At 39.2% G+C, this 21,063-nt stretch overlaps 1 protein-coding gene across 2 annotated transcripts in view; it reads right to left on the bottom strand.

Moving 5' to 3' along the window:
* The window catches only part of LOC135223625 (uncharacterized), a gene marked incomplete in the record, with an annotated part of 381,927 nt that overhangs the window by 163,585 nt on the left and 197,279 nt on the right, over window positions 1–21,063 (bottom strand). For both annotated transcript variants that reach the window (XM_064262235.1, XM_064262236.1), the window contains 1 exon segment: window positions 2,264–2,452. In XM_064262235.1, the coding sequence (XP_064118305.1) occupies window positions 2,264–2,452 (189 nt within the window).

The following is a 21,063-nucleotide window of genomic DNA, read 5'->3' as shown; positions in this document are numbered from 1 at the left end:
TGGAGATGTCCCAAGTCACCTTGTTAAGTGCTATGAATATCAAAGTCGTGTCCTTAAAAAATGGCATTAGCCTGCCAGCCCCCTTAAAGAATTGGCCTCTTGCACTTTTTGATACTTCACAAAATTATTCATCCTCTTATCAGACCACTCCTAACATTCTTCACAATGAGAAGAAAAGTCACACTCATTACCCATATAGGATCATGTAACCAAACGCATTTGGTTTACACATAACTTCTAATTTTGTTTGCTATAGAGGACAAAATGCAAAAACAGGAAACCAGCACATTACTGAATGTATGGAAGAAAATCATCCAGGAAAATAAAAATTATATTTGATTTACATAGTTTGCTGAATGACATGGCAGGAAGAATTCTGACAAAGTCAAGGAAATGAACAAATATAACAGAAAACACCATATTTTATCTCGTATTACAACAGTGAACATGACAATAAGGAGTTTCAACTAAATTAATCCACCTGTTGGGAAAAAAGTGATAGCCAAGCACTATCAATCTGTTTATTTTGAGTGCCAATAGCACTTACCAGCAAGAAGATTTAAGCTAGCTTGAACAGTATGTAAGATTTACTTAAACAATATGTAAGATTTATCCCAAATTAAAAGTCACATCTCAATTAACAGGTGTTTAATTAACACGTTTTTTATTTAATGTGAGCTACAAAATATTTTTAAAATATTTAAAAAACGCAAATATTGTGATTTAACACGAATTGGCGCCCGAGCATTGTTTTCAAACCATCCAAACACTCGTTGTCACTGTCATCCACTAAGAAATTATCACTATAATCATCATCTGATAGATTTGGCAGGTACTCAGACTCTAACTCTGAAACACTATCATCTGACATGATACTGAAAAAAAACATATATAATAACTGCAATCAAAAGGGAAAAAGATTTAGTATTCAAATCTACATGGTTTACAGACAAAATCGTGATCATCCTACTTAGATAACAGCCAGAGGCGCACTGGCATGTGTTGGCCAGTACCCCTCCTAATATCCCATTTGAAAATGATGTCACAACGTCCATCGGACGCTCATTGGCTAGAATGAATTGTGGGTGGAGCTTCAGCACCTCTCTTGCACAAAATACTGTCTGGAAACCATCCAAGCTGAAGAAAACAGCTTTGCTTTTCGAGGAGGGATGAAAGACGTATAAGCGTACGTCGCGGTCTTTATTACTGGACCGTAAAAGACGTACATGTGTACATCCCAGTGCTGAAGGGGATAAGTTGAAATATGGCTTGAATAAGTTTTGTTGTGACCTAAATTATTTTTTTTCGGTAAAAGATTGCAAAGACGTGATTCTGTTCAATATTTTCACTTGATTTCATCGTAATATGAGCTTTATGTAATTTACCTTTTAATTGAGTGAAAACAACACTAAAATTTGTTGTTTCAAGCCCAGTAGTTTTGATTAAAATGATTTTCTCTTGATTTTGTCTGCAGTTGTGGTTGATGGCATAACTTTACTGGAGTTTCATCCTTGTGGCTGATGCATGATAACAGTCACTAGCAACTTGAGCAGTTTTCTCAGTTTCAGCTACAACTTGTTTAAATTTAACATCATATTTCCTTACCGATCTTTGATCTATAGCAAATAAAGTTATAATATACAAATATATCAGTTCTATTCCACTTAACATTGCTTATAATATAACTACAGTAATTGTTTACTATCGTATGATAAAATTTGTTACCATCATACGGTTGAATTACACCAAACAGATGTTGCTGTTATCCAATTCGGTTGTACTTAGAAAAAAAAGCAGAGTTTCCCAGTCCAGGAACGCAACCCCTCTTATTCCTGTTATTTCACATGGGAAAAATATGTTTAAATAACTGTACTGTAAAACAACCTATCAAACTCACAGGTCTGGTTAAACTGTCATAATACAAGCAGTTCCCATGCACTGGTGGCATTGGTTAACATCAATCCAGTTTTACTGTGCTTGTATAGAGATGCCATTAACTGGATTTTCAGTGCCTATCCCTAGTTAGCGGTGCCAGTCCCCAGTTAATGGTACCATTAAGCAGGTTATTAGTGCTGTCATCATCGATTTTCCGTTACCAGCACTTGGCTGGGAACGGAACCTTCACCATTAACTGGGGACTGCCTGTAATAACCCAGTGAGAATACCCTACAGATCCTGTAACATTTCCCAATAAACTTTGTTTTAATAATTCTCAATAAAATATATTCACTTTAAAAATGATGACAAAATAGGAAACACTCACTTTAGAATCAAGTTTCTCCCATATGGTGAGTGCAACGCCAAGGGATGCAAGCGATGTCTCCTGAGCATGCAAAGTGAGATATGTTGAGGATGGTCGTACATCACATACATCATCCACCTGAACTTCTTCTCCCAAATCTGTAGCCTGAACACTCAGAGAGACAGGCTTATCTGCTTTTTGGACTTCAGCCTAGAATGAAGAAATTTTCTTGTGTGAACATGAAACCTTAAGCTGCTCAGAGAATGGCTGTTATAAATGGGAGGAAAAACATCATAACCATAATGTTCTTGACACAAAATTCAATTAAGACAATAAAACTACTTTTATCTATGGTTCGGTTGTCTCAAAACTTAACTAATATTAGTCCAGTGACAAAAATATAAGTGTAAAATTAAGAGCTAAGAACTTAAGCAGAATATCCTGATTCTCCTTTTTAGCCTTACCTATCTTCAGCAACACAACTATAAAAATCTCATCTTCACAATACATCAATTATATACTCTTAATTAACTAAAAATGATATTGTAATGATACAATTAAGTTTGTTAATACTTACCTGGCAGATATATATATAGCTGTATTTTTCTGAATCCGACAGAAATTTAAACACTTACGACACAGCAGTGGGAGTCAGGTGGTTAGTACCCATTCCCACTGCTGGGAGGCGGGTATCAGGAACCATTCCCATTTTCTATTCAGAATTTTTACTTCCACTGTCTCCTGAGGGGAGGTGGGTGGGTACTTGATTATATATATCTGCCAGGTAAGTATGAACAAACTTAATTGTATCATTACAATATTTTGTTCATGAAACTTACCTGTCAGATATATATATAGCTGAATCCCACCTTTGGTGGTGGGACGAGACAGAATAGAAGATTTTAGGAAACATATATATGCAGATAATTGATATCTTGGTTACTTACCTGTTAGCATAGCTGACTTCGTGGTTACTGCCGCGTAAGTCTGCTTGTGCTACTAGAGTTGCCAGCGAGGTAGAGACCTATAAAGCTGGTGCACTCCAGATGATCTGTCAACAGGGGCGAGACCACGACGTGACTAGACCATTGACCATACAATGAGGGCAACGAAGTAAAACAAAACCACCTGGCGTAGCCTACCAAAGGTATCCCACTTAGACTAAGCTAATGGAAGGGAGATCCGCCGCAGGCGGTCAACCCCACAACCATAACACAAGTTAAAAACTCCCCTAACCATTAAAGGATAGGATGAGTGCTACCTCCTGCCCCCAAAACAGTGTCTGCAGCGACGTATGGTCCGAGCGAGTAACAATTTTCGTATGTTGCTTTCACCTCCCGCAGGTAGTGTGAAGCAAACACCGAATTGCTTCGCCAATAAGTGGCGCCCAAAATGTCTTTGATTGCCATATTCTTGTGAAAAGCCACCGAAGTAGCAATAGCCCTCAACTCGTGGGCTTCACTTTTAAAGCGTCCATGTCACTTTCACTACACTTTTCATGAGCTTCCTTAACCGTACTTCTTAAGAAGAACGCCAGTGCGTTCTTCGACATCGGAAGATCAGGTTTTTTCACAGAGCACCACAAGTTCTCCGAAGAGCCTCTGCATGCTCTGGTTATCTGCAAATATAACTTGAGAGCCCTGACAGGACACAGGACTCTCTCAGGTTCAAGTCCCACTAGCTCCGACAAACCCTTTGATCTCAAACGTCCTCGGCCAAGGGTTGGAAGGGTTCTCGTTCTTTGCTAAGAACGTAGGGCTTAAGGAACAAACTGCACTATGATCCTTGAACCCAATGTGCTTGCTTATGACCTGTATTTCGCTAACCCTCTTCCCCGTCGCCAGAGCGGTTAGGAAAATGGTCTTCTTAGTAAGATTCCTAAGCGAAGCTAAATGGAGCGGTTCAAATTGACTCGACATGAGAAACTTAAGTACCACGTCTAAATTCCACGATGGTACTTTCGGTTGGAGAACTTTCACAGTCTCAAAGGATCTAATGAGATCATGAATGTCTCTGTCATTCGCTTTTTCACTTCTTCCGTCAAAAACAAGACCTCTTCTAGATCCTGTTTGCGTGACCAATTGCTGGAGAGGAAGAACTGAAGTGGTCGAAGGTGCAACCTTCCTAGAGAAACAAACTTCTCCAGTGAGGAAATGGTCCCCAGCAGACTCATCCATTCCCTCACCAAGCATGTTTCCTTCCCTAGAAAGGCTGACACTTTGTCTAGGCATTGAAGTTGTCGCCCCTGGGACGGAAAAGCCCGAAAAGCCACTGAGTCCATCTGAATCCCCAGATAGACTAAGGATTGAGAAGGAGTCAGATGCGACTTTTCGAGGTTCACCAGAAGTCCCAGGGACCTCGCTAACGACAAAGTCGTGTGAAGGTCCTTCAGACACCGGTCTTGCGATGAGGCTCGAATAAGCCAGTCGTCTAGGTAGAGAGAGATCATTATCTTCGCAAGATGGAGCCACCTCGCAACGTTCTTCATAAGAACGGTGAACACCATCGGCGCCGTGCTGAGACCGAAGCAGAGTGCCCTGAACTGGAATACCTTCCCTTTCAGGACAAACCGTAGGTATTTTCTTGATCGGGGATGGATGGGGACGTGAAAGTATGCGTCCTGAAGGTCTAATGAGACCATCCAATCCCCCGGTCTTAAGGCTGCTAGCACAGATTGAGGTGTCTCCATCTTGAACTTCTGCTTGGTAACGAAGCGGTTTAGACTGCTGACATCCAGAACGGGGCGCCACCCCCCTGACTGCTTCGGCACTAGGAACAGACGGTTGTAAAAACCTGGAGAACTCAGGTCGAGGACCTGCTCCACCGCCTGCTTCTCGATCATTTGATCTAGTAGATCGTGAAGCACTTTCCGTTTTTCTCCCTGATACGAAGGAGACAAATCCTTTGGTGTCGAAGACAGCGGGGGGTAACTTCAGGAAAGGAATTCAGTACCCCTTTTTGACGATGTCAGAGACCAAAGCGTCGGCACCTCTCTCTTCCCAGGCTCTCGCGAAAAGTAGAAGTCTGGCTCCTACCGGTGGCTGAAGGACTTCCCTCTCACTTCTTGCTCTTAGAAGGAGCGGGGGTCTTGCCTCTGAAAGAGCCTCTTCCTCGAGGGGCTGGCTTCGAGGAAGAAGCAGATCGAAAGGGCTTCGATTTCTTCAAAGCAGAGGACCCAGAAGACGAAGTAGTTGTAGGTTTCCTAGAAGACTGCGCCAGAAGGTCTTGGGTTGCTTTCTCCTGGAGACTGGCGGCTATGTCCTTTACCATAGACTGGGGGAAGAGATGGTCTGAGAAAGGAGCGAACAGTAGATCCGCTTTTTGCGCTGGCGAGACCGATTTAGCGGTAAAATTGCAAAAGAGTGCTCTCTTCTTAAGCAGTCCCGTGCTGAAATGAGCAGCCAACTCCTCAGAACCATCTCTGACGGCCTTGTCCATGCAAGACAATACACTGGACAGCTCCCCCAGACTAATGGAATCAGTACTCCTGGACCTGGCATCCAACACTCCAAGGCACCAGTCAAGGAAATTAAAGACCTCTAGTGTCCTGAAGAGGCCTTCAAGGTGAAAATCTAGTTCACTATGCGTCCAAGAGACTTTTGAAGAAGACAGAAAAGATCTTCTGGATGCATCCACAATACTTCCAAAGTCTCCTTGAGCCGAGGCTGGAAGCTTAACTCCTACGTTTTCTCCCGTCTCGTACCACATACCAGCCTTGCCGCAAGTCTTGAAAGCAGTAAAGCGAACAAAGTCTTGCCTGAAGCTTTTATCTCTTTTTCCATCAATCGTGGACCTTGCGAAAAGCTTGCTTCGTAGAAAGCGACTTCTTCATTTTCACAAAGCCCGAGATCTTAGTTGCTTTGGATGACGAAAACTGAGAGGGAGGAGTACGCGGAGCTTCGGGTTGAAAAGTGTCCGTAAAGACTGATTGCAGAAGACGAGTTAAGACCTTATAGTCCGTCGAGACGGGAGCCAACTGCTGTTCTTCGTCCACTTCGACGAAAGCGTCACTAACTTCCTCTTCAGACACTGGCGAAGTCGGAGGAAATAAGGAAGAGTCATGAGCTTTCTCAAAAGAGAAAGAGCGGCGAACAGGAAGAGTTCCCGCTTCCACCTGCGCTTGTGGTGGTGGAAAACTGACGTCCGTAGGCGCGCGCTTGGCGTCCGATGCCAATCTTCTGGCGCCGGCTGAAGCGCGCTCGACAGCTACAGGTGCACACCTGGCGTCCACTGGCGCGCGCTTAACTTGCACCGAAGCACGCTCGGCGTCCACTGAAGCGCGCTTGACTTTCACAGAAGAGCGGTCGGCGTCTAAAGAAACGCGTTTCTTATCCACAGGTTTCGTAGCGGATACAACCGCTTCTCGAGAGCGAGAAACAAGTTTCTCACTTCCTCTAGAGAGCTGCTGGGGAGCAGAACGAACTCTAGAGGGAGACTCAAATGGAGAGAGAGACGAGCGAGGAGAGGGAGAGGGAGAACGCCTCGACCTCTTCACAGGAAGATTGTCATCCTTTCTACGGCGACGTGGAAAAGTCTCTCTAGAAGAAATTACATCTCGAAGTTGCTGCTGAAGCGACTGGAGAATCTTGCTTGTAGGTGAAGCCTCCTTTTCTGGGGAGGGGCTGATTCTGTGAGCAGGAGAGTGGCGAGGGGACGCCTTCTTCCTACTCCCAGGAACCGCCACTTCACGCACCTTAGAGCGACTGCGGCGCTCGAAAGAGTCATCTAGTAACGACTCCGCCTCCCGACGAATCCTTACGCTTCTTCTGCGGAGGAAAAGCAGCAAACGCACTATCTAGCGAAGAGCAAAGTTCCGGAGAACAACTTGGACGTGAAGCGTCCTGAACATGAGCCGTCCTTTTCAGCGGACGTGATGCAGCATGAGAGCTCCACCCCTTGCACGGGGAGGAAGCTTCAGACGAAGAAATGCACTCCTTGAGGAGACGTGCCCGCGCACGCTCCCTGGCAGTCTGGGTAGGTTCATCAGAAGCTGCCGAAGGCACGTCAGATCGGTGGGGGTTCCTCGTAACCCTCCTTTGACTTTCGACATGCTCTCTCCCCGTAACCTGGGAGTCAAGCAGAGGTCTAGGTCTAGAGGCGGAATGAGGCCGATCTGACGCACCCTCCACTACACAAGGTGCACTTTCACTGCACTTTATAACATCACTTTTGCTCTCCAGAGCCAACACTTTTGATTCTAAGTTACGAATCGACTCAAGTATTAAAGATAAAGTATTACCTTCTACAGACACTGCTTCAGGGCCCGAAGGCAACACTACAGGGGTAGGAGCATAAACTACAAAAGGAGGGTTAGCAGGAGAATCATTAAAATCTTGCCTACACGAAACACTCCTGGAGGAAGACCTCCTTAACCTATCTCGCTCAAGTTTCTTAAGATAGGTTTCATACGCCTTCCACTCAGAATCTGTTAAGCTTTCACACTCCTTACAACGACTTTCAAACATACATTCATTCCCCTGCAAACCTTACAAACAGTATGTGAGTCTACTGAAGCTTTCAGTAGCCTACCTCTACATTCAGACTTGGAGCAAAATCTAGCGCTAGCTGAACTAGACCCTGACATCTTGATCAAAGAAAAATCAATACAAAAATCAAATCAATCCACAGTCAACGTGTGCCTAGCCACCGATCCAATTCAGATACCAAAAAAAACCAAAAGGGATACTCAAGTAGCCAATAAGTTTCCAAAATCTGGACGGAGGTGCTGCAAACGTTGTTTACAGCACCGGCGACAGAAAAATTATGAATAGAAAATGGGAATGGTTCCTGATACCCGCCTCCCAGCGGCGGGAATGGGTACTAACCACCTGACTCCCACTGCGTGTGTCGTAAGTGTTTAAATTTCTGTCGGATTCGGAAAAATACAGCTATATATATATATATGTCTGACAGGTAAGTTTCATGAACAAACTTTATTTTGATACAATTGCTGTATCCTAACTTGACAAAAATAAAAATAGTACATTACATACGTATCATAAGGATTATGAAACAACAACCAAATTAGCATCAAACAACTACTGCATATGTACACTAATAGCAAATAATAATGACAACAGAAGAGTATGAGTATGTAGTCCACTTTCTAAGAGGAAATACAAATTTTTTTTGAAATAAATCCATTATTCCTCATGCTATGAATACAATCATTATTCCTCATGCTATGAATACAAACATTTTATTATTCCTTTAATTAACTGAGGGAAAATCATAAAAATATATCCAGTCCAATCAATGTCATTACACACCAAAAAACAAATACAAAATCAATGTAAATATTTGAATTGTTGTTAATATTACTATCAACCATAAAGATTACTTCAATAAACATACATACTTTATAATTCCCTTAATTAACTGAGGGATAAAACTATATCAGGTCCAAGTCGTGTCATTACACACCAAAACCTACATACAAAAACTATATAAATATTTTAAAATTTTGTTTGAATTGTTGTTAATATCATCATCTATAACAATTAGTTTTTCTAATAAATAATTTTATTTTATTTTGTAAAATAATAATTACAGCTCATACAATATCAAAACAGATAAGAACTAAAATGTAACAAATTTTGAGTATATTTGTTGTAAAATATTTGCATAAATTTACTGAGATTGAAGATGCAATAATGTCTTTTCTTATATTTCTTTACGTTTTTCTTTGCAAATTTACAATCATAACTGACATACTACCAGAAAAGATAAGAACTAAAACCAACAGCAACCCCTGGGTATATTTATGAGCAAATATATGAAAAGAAGTCATGTGAGATAGAGAGGTAGTACATGCTCCCATGAAATCAAGATCACAGTAACTCGAGCCGCCAAATCATTGTTCTGGGGCAGTCTAAAAGTTGCCATTAGTGAATATATGGACAACAGAAGTACTGGAACCTCTTTCCCACCCAATTCCTCCAAATTAATGGCTCGTAATATTGACGCTCACCATGAGCGAATCCTTCCATCATCCAATACTGGTTATTGCTACTCATTGAGGGTATCCGTCCATTAAGGGTTAATGTAAAGGCTATATGTAAACAGAAACTTAAACTTACTCGTGTGAACTCATAGTTCGGCTAACATCTTTGTCAGGACCCAGGCTGTTTATATCTAGCCCTAGGCTAAATGGTCTACTATATAAAACAGTAACTTTTTAGGAACAAGAGAAGGGGAAAAGGATACCTATATGATTTCAAGCTTGAGGAAAAAATAGACAGGATATGGATAAATTGGGTATCACCAAGGATAGAGATGGAAATATAGGGCTGAAGACATTAAGAGATGGAGAGAGTATTTTGGACAACTTTTAAATACTGAAAATGAGAGAGAGAAGATGGAGGAAGCACAGAAGGGTAGAGGGACCAGTAATGGAGATACAGGATATGGAAATGAACTAATGGATACAGGATACATAAGTGAAGAGAGCATTAAATAAAATGAAAAATGTAGTCAAGCACCAAGTCTATCCGAGTTCCAAATGGAAATGATCAAGTTACAAGGTACAGAGGAGGGAAAATGGGTGCTGGACTTATTAAAAGCTATATGGAAAGAGGAAGTAATGCCAAGGAACTGGGAGGAAAGTCTAATGGTGTATATGTATACATATATGTATAAGCAGAAGAGAGATGTCATGGATTGCAGTAACTACAGGGGAATTAAATAATTAACAGAGCATGGATTGAAAGTTTTAGAGAGGACACTAGATGAGAAATTAAGAGATTATAAAGATTGGGAAGCAGCAGTATGGATTCTTGAGAGGAAGAGGGATGGTGGATGCCATCTTCATAGTAAGACAGCTACTGGGAAACCAGGAGTTCTATTGTGCATTTATAGACCTAGAGAAAGCATATAATAGAATCCCAAGAGAAGTGATATTTTGGTATTTGAGGAGGAAGAAAGTCTCAGAAAAGTTGGTTAGGTTGGTTGAGATGATATATCTAAGAACGAGCACAAAAGTAATAACAGCAGTTGGGGAAATAGAAAACTTTGAAGTTAGTGCTGGATTACACCAGGCCTCAGCATTAAGCCCATTTTTGTTCTTGCTGTTCATGGATGTGCTAAGTAAAGAGATCAAGAATGAAGAGCTGTTGGAGTCGTATGCCGATCATCTGGTGATTACTGCTGAAAATGAGGAAGACCTACAGAGAAGGGTTGGGAAGGGCTGGAGTTCTTTGGAGAGAGGTGGCTTCATGGTGAATGTGAATAAAACATGTTTTGGTGAGCAGTAGGGAAGATAAGAGGGAGAATAGTAATCCAAGAAAGAAGAGGCTTGATTATAAAACAGGTGAGAAAATTTAAATACTTAGGATCTACTTTAAAAGCCAGTAAGGAGGATGTGAGGCTGAAGTTGACAGTAGGATAAAAGCTGTGTGGGGGAAGTGGAGAGAGGTTGCTGAAATAGTAAGTGACAAGAAAACGTCAAACAAGCTAAAATTCAAGATCTACAGCACAGTGATAAGACCAGTGTTAATGTATGGATCAGAAACATGGGCTCTAAGAGGCAAAGAGGAAGTAAAGCTTGAGAGAACAGAGATGAGAATGGCGAAGTGGATTATGGGAATATCGCTGCTTGAGATTGAAAAATGACAAAATAAGGCAGGCAGGCTTAGTAAAGATTACAGAGGTGATAAGAGAGGCACAATGAGATGGCATGGGCATGTGCTGAGGATGGATGATGGGGAGATAGTGAAAAGGGCTTGGGAGGAACCTGTTACAGGAAGAAGATTGAGAGGGAGACAGAGAATCAAATGGTGAGATAAAGTGAAAGATGATATGGAGAGAAGAGGTTTGGTGGGAGATGATGCCTTTAATAAAAGACAGTGGAGAAGGTGCATCAGGCAACCGACCCCTTTAAAGTGGGGATAATGGTGGGAAAGAAGATGAGCTAAAACAGTAACTTTCTAATGTGAAACATATCAATGGGAAACTTTACAGTTAGGCTTTCACATAGTATAGGTTATTGTTTAATCCAGAAGTATTGTTTCACCTTTAAGGGTATGGGATTAACCATGCGTAATATGCAGCCTTCAAGCTAGGCTACTACCTAGCCCATTTTGTCTACTATATAAAATTAAACATTAATAATATGAAATTTTAGTTAAGCTATCACTTAGTCTAGGTTATTGTCTAATCATGATTAATTAATTCACCTTTAAGGGTATGGGATTTAGGGATTTACTAGGTATAATTTTGTAGCCTTCAAGATAGGCTTTTACCTTATAGCCCATTTGATCTACTGTTTTTGATCTACTGTATAAAACAGTAAGTTACTAATGAGAAACTTTATAGTTAGGCTATCACCTAGTTTATGGTATTGCCTAATCCAGATTATTCATTCATCTTTAAGGGTATCCACATGATGACCATTGTACTAAGACAATGATTAAGTATACAGGCTATAAAAGGAAAAAGTCTGTAGCCTTTTATCTAATCCACAAGGTCTTTGGTGTAAACATAGGTTATTGCCTGGTCCATAACAGGATATGTACTATTTACTTACCTTAATTCAGGTTATTATCTAATCCAGGTTATTTTAGTTAACCCTTAAGGATATATAATCTTAGGTTATAGGATACATACAATATCTACTACACTAGCTAACTTATTCTCACTTAATCGATGTAGACTGTAGGCTATTGCAGACATTGTTATCTGAGAGGTTTATTTATATATGTTACATATTTAAATTAAACTTTTTGTTGACCTTAAGTTGATAGACAGATGTGGTGAACAATGACATTCTTTGAAATAATAGATATCAGCATTAGCTCTCATGGAAACAAAAATCAATGATCTTTGTTAAGAAGAATCTACTGTCTCAAGTCGTCACACTGACAAAACCTGAGTTTGCATGGAAATTCCTCGAACGTTGTGTTCGGGAGTGCGTTTGTTTCTATAGGCATAACCAGTGAGAGATAAGTGTTATTTAACATAGATTACCTTCCTAAAAAGAAGAATATAAATGTGAAAAAAACTCTATTATGTGTAGATCAAGAATTATGAAATAAATGATGTTAATACACAATCGGTTTTGCACAACGAACTAGTTACACTTCCATGACATATTTGAAAGAGAGTGGTTTTACGAGAATGCTTGTTCGTTGGTACGTCACGTTTTACCTCCCCTGTATCATATCATTTTTGGGGCATTATTTACCTAGCTTTTCCTTGAAGATGAAGGGTATGTGACAACCACACGAAACTATTATCAAGGGCATCAGAGGTGAGAGTTATTGGAACTTTCATTAATGAATTCCTTTTCAGCATCTAACCTATTTGAGATGACGTGTGAAGTGGCAGAAAACATCTTTCTCATGAGAGATTTTTGAGAAATTATAATAATTCTGTCGTTGTGTACTTGGTGAAATGTATCACTGTCCTCTTTATGAGATTTGTTATTATTTTATTCTGACAAGGGTATTAATAAGAATTGTGTTTCTTCCTGTCAGGAACTATTTTGAACTGTTGCTCTGTCGGCCTCTGTGAGCTGAATTATTACCTAGTATTGATAATTCACAATGGTGTTTAACATGTTGAAGAGACTTATTGATTTACTGCATGACTATTCAATTTTTGTGGAATTAATGTTCAGAGTATGCCGAGAAGTGCCTCTTTTATTTTTTGTTTCATTTGTAGGAATGGTTCAGTTTTCCCGGGATCTTGTTCTAGACAGTCTGTTTTCTGTATCGAGTTTTAATGAACAATTTTGGTCTTTCATTTGATTATCTTCCTAGCTGTCTAACAATAGTTATAATTTTGCTTTTCCTTTAGAGAAATAAGTTATTTTTGTAGTTCAGAGTTTAATTCAGTGCCCAAATTAATTTTTGCAATTGTCTTGTGAGTTGATTAAAGATTTCCAGTAGGTCATGTTACCATATTGTTTTGTGCTTCCTCTAGGTATACATATTATTTTGGTGGCAGTGGTTAAACTAGGTTGTTTCCAAAGTAGATAAGTGGTTCCCACTTTTAGTGTATTTGTAAAAAAAATTAAAAAAAAAAAAAAAAAAAAGGTTGGTTGTTCATTGATTTTGTTGAAGGGGAAGGTGTTTGGCATTTGGATTTGATAATGAGTCAGCAATTCTTGTGGAACTGGCGTTGTTGGTGCCATCTTTAGCTTCGCCCGGCAGTTGTACATAATCTGTGGAAGGTGTGAATTCATTGTGCTGTTCTTTACCCTAGTTTAGGCGTTGATAATGAATTAACAGTTTTTTCCTTTTTTTTCTGTTCAAAGGTACCTGTAGGTAGGCGGGGGTTGTTCGCATGTGAGTAAATATATGGGGAAATGTGTATATTCATAATTTTCTTTCTTTCAGAGTTTGTTTCTTTCTTCTTTTTTTTTTTTTTCTTTGACGCAAAATTCTGTTTTTGGATGAGTGTCGCACACTGAGGAACATAAGTGTTTAGACAATACCTTTATTCTTGGTTGTCGTTATTGCATACTTTTGTGTGAAAATCACAACGCATTTCGTTTGAGTGTGTGTGTAATAGAATTACATTAAAGAATGGAAATACATGATATTTCCATTATATAATACAGTGGTCCCCCCCGTATTCGCGGGGGATGCGTACCAGACCCCCCCGTGAATAGTTAGAACCCGCGAATGTTTGGAACCCCTATAAAAATGCTGAAAACAGCCTATTTTGTTAGTTAAAACTCAAGAAAAACCCACTAAAAATTTTCATACATGGTTTTTTCAATAGTTTTATCACAAAAAGTGCATTTTATGATGAAATTCATAAAAAAAAACCAGGAATTTGTGGATATTTACCATAGAAAAATACCCACGAATACGCGAATTTTCCGCGAATAATGCAGGGAAACGTTCCCGAGAGAAATCCGCGAATGTGTGAGTCCGCGAATCTGGAGAACGCGAATACGGGGGGTCCACTGTATATGTGTCCACTCTCTTCTCATAGTTCGATTTAGTAGGTCACGGAAATACTTCCTTTCCAGACGAAACATTGTCGCTTGATAGTTTGTCCCAAATACTGAGTTATCATGTTTTCTATAAACAATGCTGATACATTTCCTCGTAACCTGTCTCTTGTGGAATCTATGACGAACATGGAAATTGTATTATTTCTCATGACCTCAAAAGTCATGTGTGTACGTAGTTCATACAAATATAATCTTTCCTAAACTCCAATTGTATCTCAGTACTCCTTGAGCGATGATAGTCTCAAGAACCTTCACGAGCTCATACTTCTGAAATGAGTCTCGACACTACATAGATAGTCAATTTAAGCCTATTTTGTACCTTGGTCTTTACTTTGAGAAACCTTCGAATGAGACAAGACATGGAAAAAAATGCAGACTACATTCCATTGTGAGATGGCCAGAGAGGAAGAGAGAGAAGAGAGAGAGAGAGAGAGAGAGAGAGAGAGAGAGAAGAGATAGAGAGAGACAATATGGATGCAACATCTGATGACAAAATGCCATTCACTCTTCTGAATCAGAAAAACTTATCAGTGGCTGACCGCTTTCATGCACCATTGCCGAAAGCTGGTTGTAAGCCCACTGATTATGGTGACAGCGGATACGACTTAGCCTCTACAACAAACTCGTCTCTCCAATGAATTTTATCAAACTACAACATACTACATTCCTCCAGCGGACTTAGTCGTTGCAACGTTCTTCAGTTTTATTAACACAACGGACACATTTGAACATGAATTATACGTCTGTTGGCCGTGAAACATCTTAGGTGCGACTGTGACCGTCACCGACGTTCAGCTACACAGATGTCAGCAGAGGATTGCCATTTACTCCACAGTAAAAGAAATTAAAATAGCTCACAGTAAAAGAAATTAAAATAGCTCAATCAACTTGCAACCTACCGTTGGCAATTCTTCATCCCATCGTTATCGGTACACTACGTAAACATACACTTCCTGGACTAACGGAACACTGATGGAGAAGGAAAATCAACACACGTTTCAAGCAATAAACAAACACACAGGAGTGAGACAGCAACATAAACGCCCCGAAAAGGACGACCGTAAACACAAGCAGAACACACGTCATTAACAAGCTAAGTAACTCTTTCGTTCATTACTGTGTAACGATTAACCTCATACACGAAGTTTGGTTTCAGGGTGTATGATTACCTGTTCCTGGACGAGCTAAACGACGTTACTAAACCTTTTCTTTTTCAGGACTAATATTCCTTTAATATTTTGACTGTGTCTTATGAACTCCTGTTATTCTTATTTGGCTGTGTGACTTAAGATATAATTTTCTAGGCGCTTGCATTTTTCTTTTCTTATTCTCATTTACGCATTTATATTGACTTAGCATTCAGTTATGTGTATGCAAAACACGGCACCACCTAACTCCCTCAGTGGGTTTTTCCTCCAATCTGCCCCGTAATCCCGCAGTAACTTTGATTAACGCTAAATCAGCAATAGTAACATTGCAAAGTGGGACGCTGAGGCATACCTCAGCAGAATTTCCTTTCAACAAGCAAACATATGCAAGATTTTAAAGTCGCAATATGTTCGATCTGTAGAAGTGAGGAAGCTTTAATCCAATGTTTTGACAACATGTCAACACCTGACAGTACAGAACTGGACACTTCCAAACAGGTGAAGAAACACTTGTCAAAACACATGGATTTAGATCTGCCTCTTGTCCAGGCCCTTCCTAAACTGCAAGATACACCACGACAGGTGAATGTAATTAGTAACAATTTGATTGTTCCAACTAGTTTCAATTATAAGAGAACAAGCCATTTGATAAATGACTGCCGCATGCACCTTTGCTCCATCATAATAGCACTTAACAAAGTAATATTCGTAAAAGTTCTCAGAATAATGACAGTATTGTTAATAAGAGGTACTCCAACAGTAATGATGAGGAAATACCGCCTCATGCTAACATTCCACAGAAACAAACAGAGGTAAATAAACCTTCAGGGAATTCAGTTCCCAATCAGTCTGTTCAAAATCACCTAAGTGAACCAAATTTGCCGAGTGTCCACCTAAATAACTCATAAGGGAAGAGAACAGTGTTGGGTCACCCTCATTATCATTTTTTGAATCAAGTAATAGTTTTAATAACCTACAAGATATATGAGTAACCCAGAATTTTCCTACACACGACATGGCTATATCCAAGAAGTCAGGGCAAGATCCTGAAGACTTTCATAGAACCCTTGCTATCATAGGCCTAAATGAATCCCGCCCTACCTTGCATGCAGTTAATTAGAACATCAATCCTTTACGTTATTTCTTGACTCCGGTAGTCCACGTAATATAATGGACCTACTTACCCATCACCTACCTTTTTCTAAATTTCCTATTGAGAAATCCGAAGTTCGCTTATTGGGCTTTGGAAATAATGAATTAAGCGTAATAGGTACGACTCAAGTACAATACCGTGTGGGTAAACGTACGTTAACGGATATCTTTGTTATAGTAAAACATACTAATATGTATCCACTTGTAATTATGGGATATCCAACCATGGCTATCTATGACATAGTTCTAATTCCCGCAAAACGTGGCGTGTTTATCAACGGAAAATTCCACACATTAAAATCGGTTTTGGATTGAAAGGTGACAGATAGACAAAATGTAACGTATATTAAAGAATCTCAGAAACCCGCCTTGGCAATGTACATGCAGAAACTCGAACCAAACGAAGGAGCGTATCTCTCAGTACTCATTAGAAACACTCTGCCTGGGTCAGAAATTTTAATTCTTCCTGACTCGCTGAAAATCAAAGGAATTTCCGCAACACAAGCTTTGTACACTGTTGACTCCCATTGCCAGGTCAATATTGAAGTCTATAACCACCAGAACACCGATTTAATAATCAGAAAGAATCAACATGTCATAAATGTTGAAGTAGTATATCAACATAATTACAGTCACCGAAATTAATTCAGCGAGACCCACTGAAGACGAGGCTTCTTTGCAAACAATCAGAGATAAAATAAATGTAGATATCCAGGATAAGGGAATCGGACAGAAATTTTTTGAGCTCCTATCCAAATATAACGATGTCTTTTCCACTAGCAAGGGATCTCTAAGAAAAACAGACGTAATCGAGCATCACATCAAGTTTTGGGGTAAAAATAAGGTCATCTACGTAACTGCATACCACCTCCCTATGAAATTTCAGACTGAAATCAATAAAGAAGTAGATAAAACGTTAGAAGAAGGGGTTATCAAAAACCCAACCGCTCTTATGAATTTCCCTTAATTGTTGTGCCTAAGAAAGATCGGACATGGCGAATATGTGTAGATATTCGTCGTTAGGACGACGAAATGATTCCTAATGGATTCCCAATCTCACGTAATGATGACATCTTATCCAGTTAAATGAGAAAAAATATTTCACTTAATTGGACTTGCCAAAAAAGGGTTGGCTATCCTTAATTCATAGGTGCATTTCAAGTTATAATTTACAACTGTCCTCTTACGGTCCCACTTATCAACCATAAGCCTCTCACAAGACGTCTTCAAAGGCTTTAACCACAGCCATAAAATAACGAGATGGCATATGATCACCCAGGACTTTGACGAAGACACAGAACGTACTTACCTGGGAAAGTGAAACCATCAATGACGAGTTCATGCGCAAATGTACCAACCCATTCGAAGCCATTGACTTTAGAAAAAATGATCAATCACTCAACCCAGTAATAGAAGACTCCGAAGACACAGGGTGGAGTACAGAACTGGTACAGACTGAACAACAGAAAGACCCTGAGTTAAATAAAATAATAAATGCTTTGAACGGAAATCCTAAAGAAAAAGGAATACATAAAATATTCGCAACAAAATTTCGTAATTAAGGATAATATTTGTGTAGATCCATGATCAGGAAAACCCTAGGTACCTCACAGTCGACTAACGACCAGGTAGTAGTACCAATCTATCTCATACTGACCGTCCTAAATTGTTTGCATTCCAATCCCTTACACGGTCATCATGGGTTTTATATCTTATCGCAAAAGGCCAAATCATCATTCTACTATATGTTAACAGTTTTTCATGAGACTGATAGGGTAAACAAAAACATTTCTTAGTGTTAACTGTCGCCTTAATCAGGTACACGGAGTCAATACATACGAAGTAAAACCACTATTGAATGCTCAAGAAGTTTTATGAGTGTTATACTTGCAGATACGAAACCCCTCAAATAATCGTTTCTGACTCAGGCGGAGAATTCAACAAACCTTCCTTAATTCCTAGTGTATAGTCTCAGGCATAAAGAAAATAAATACAATGATCTGTCATCCTGAATCCAAATTGGGATATGGCAATTCCCGCTGTTTCAAGCACACTTAATCACAGTAATCACCACTGTATCAAAATGTCATCTTACAAAGCAAGCCCATTAAAGATGCCCTTTCATATCCTCAACCTACAACCAATTTATCAGCTACTTTCAAAGGACATAATGCATACTAATGTAAATAGGTTTAACACACTTTGTAAGAATCTTGAAGAAGCTTACATTAAAACAAATAAACACAAAAGAAATGCAAAACAAATAAAACCTACTGACATTCATTCAAACAGTATCCCTGGCGCATGTGAGGGCTTAAACCGTTAGTGGTTTGTATGGAAAAAATCAACTTTATGTGTTATAAATTTTTTTTCTCTATCATATTTTATTTCATGTTGATTATTTAAAAAGAAAAAAAACATGTGTAATTACATATATTTTGTTATTGCAGGCTCCAATATGAAGCTTGTCTTGTCGTACCTAGTACTGATTGTTCAAATACTTTCTCGTATGGGAATAATCCTAAAAAGTTCTGTATTACACTTTAATCATGGCTCAATCTTTAAGGAAAATGAAGACCTTTTTGTTATGAATAGCAATCTCATATTAGAATTAGCCATGAAAGCTATCTTCTGACAAGAAAATGATGTAATTAATTTGAAATCTGAGCTGACTCTTATTGCTGAATCCTTAAATAATTGCACAGATCGCATTTCACTGCGAAGCCACAAACAGTCACTCGCTCACACCATAAGTATTGCTGAACTAACATTCTTCGAATTGCTGAACAAGACGTCTGGCACGGAACGTTTACCTTTGTGACCTCCTTATGTGGTCATTCCCTCATAACATCGTTGAAAAGAGTAACTTATCATTGTTGTTTTTTTCTAATCTGTTTAGTTCGATTACAGCATGAGCTGGAAATCATTCTTCCCGAACATAATAAACAAATCAAAACAATAAACAAACTCGTCACAGCACTAATCAAATAACCAATTAGTTTAAATCAAATTCAGGACAATTAAGCTTGCTCACACCATTATCATACATAATAACCAAAGCCTGTCTTTTCATCGACAATCTAAAGATTGGGTGAAACAATTACTCGTGATAACGTTAGTTAAACTACATTGATTAAATCACACAAGGTTGAATTGTTATAATTTAATCTCAGTGAGAGTAGGGCAGAGTAAAATCATAATTGATATTCCTTTCAACCTTTCCGACGCATGGGAAGCATATAAAATCTCTTCCTTTCCTACGTACATGTCTCTTAGCTCACTGCCAGTCTATCTAATCTGTTTGCCAATGTATTAATTTCCCCTAACAAGGAAACTTTTACGGTTGTCAGAGACCTGAAATCGTTAGTTAATTGTTACATAGCTGTGAATAGAGGAGTTTGCATGGCTGACTACTCCGAATTCCAGAATATTTTTGTGAGTTCATGTAAGTTTTTCCCTTATGCGTGAACACTGCTTGAATCGTTTGTACACATATGACAAGTCTAATTTTGCTCACAGGCTAAACAACGGAACCTGGCTACGATTTTCTTCTGAGAAACCTACCCAGATGGTTCAACAGCTGCATCATATCCCTTCATCGCGGCTGATGGACGTGGGTACCAGGACCAACTACACCGCCAATGGAATAAACACCATCATCCGAGGGAAAACGTACTTCGCCATACAACCCTTTGTCACTAAAATAATCAAGAAAATGGATACAATGGAACTCTCTGTACTGCTACATGTATGATGAAGGCATTACATACTAAGCATTACTGACCCTTAGCCAGCACGTTTGTGATAATCATCGTCACGAATGTATACGTTTGACATCGGTAAGGAAATGGTGTAAGGACAAACCAAGGAATGAAAGAAGAGAGCAAGACACGATGTCTTACGATTTGAAACCCTGGGACATATGATTCACGTAAAAATGGCCAATTTACATGGTCGGTTACCATATTTTGTATTTGAGAACATTTGAAAAGAGTATTAGTATATGGCTAGAATGTGAAGTAGTGTGTGTATCAATTCATATAAGTGCATCCAAACAAACTTTTGCTGTGCACTAGTGTGTCAATTCAAGTGTATCTTACAAATAAGTGCATCCAATCAAACTCTTGCTGTGCAACAGTGCACACCACAAAGATTACCACTCATTGGGCATATGTCAATCTTATATGTCCATACACTCATTTTTTGCTGTACGTTATCACGTACCAAGATGATTAACACTCATGGGCTCATGCAATCTTATATGTCATACACTCATTTTTTGCTGTACGTTATCACGTACCAAGATGATTAAACATCATTGGGCTATTGTCAATCTTATATGTCCATAACACTCATTTTTGCTGTCGTTATCACGTACCAAGAATGATTAACAATCATTGGGCATATGTCAATCTTATATGTTCCATACACCATTTTTTGCTGTACTTATCACGTAAGAAATGATTAACAACCTCAATTTGGGCTATGTCCAATCTTATATTTCACTATTTTTTGCATTTTTTGCTAGTATGTTATCACGTACCAAGATGATTAACACT

The sequence above is a fragment of the Macrobrachium nipponense genome, chromosome 10 (assembly GCF_015104395.2).
Source record: "Macrobrachium nipponense isolate FS-2020 chromosome 10, ASM1510439v2, whole genome shotgun sequence".
Taxonomy (NCBI): Eukaryota; Metazoa; Arthropoda; class Malacostraca; order Decapoda; family Palaemonidae; genus Macrobrachium; species Macrobrachium nipponense.
The sequence above is the reverse complement of the archived record's forward strand: the minus strand, read 5'-3'. Positions and strand labels throughout refer to the sequence as shown.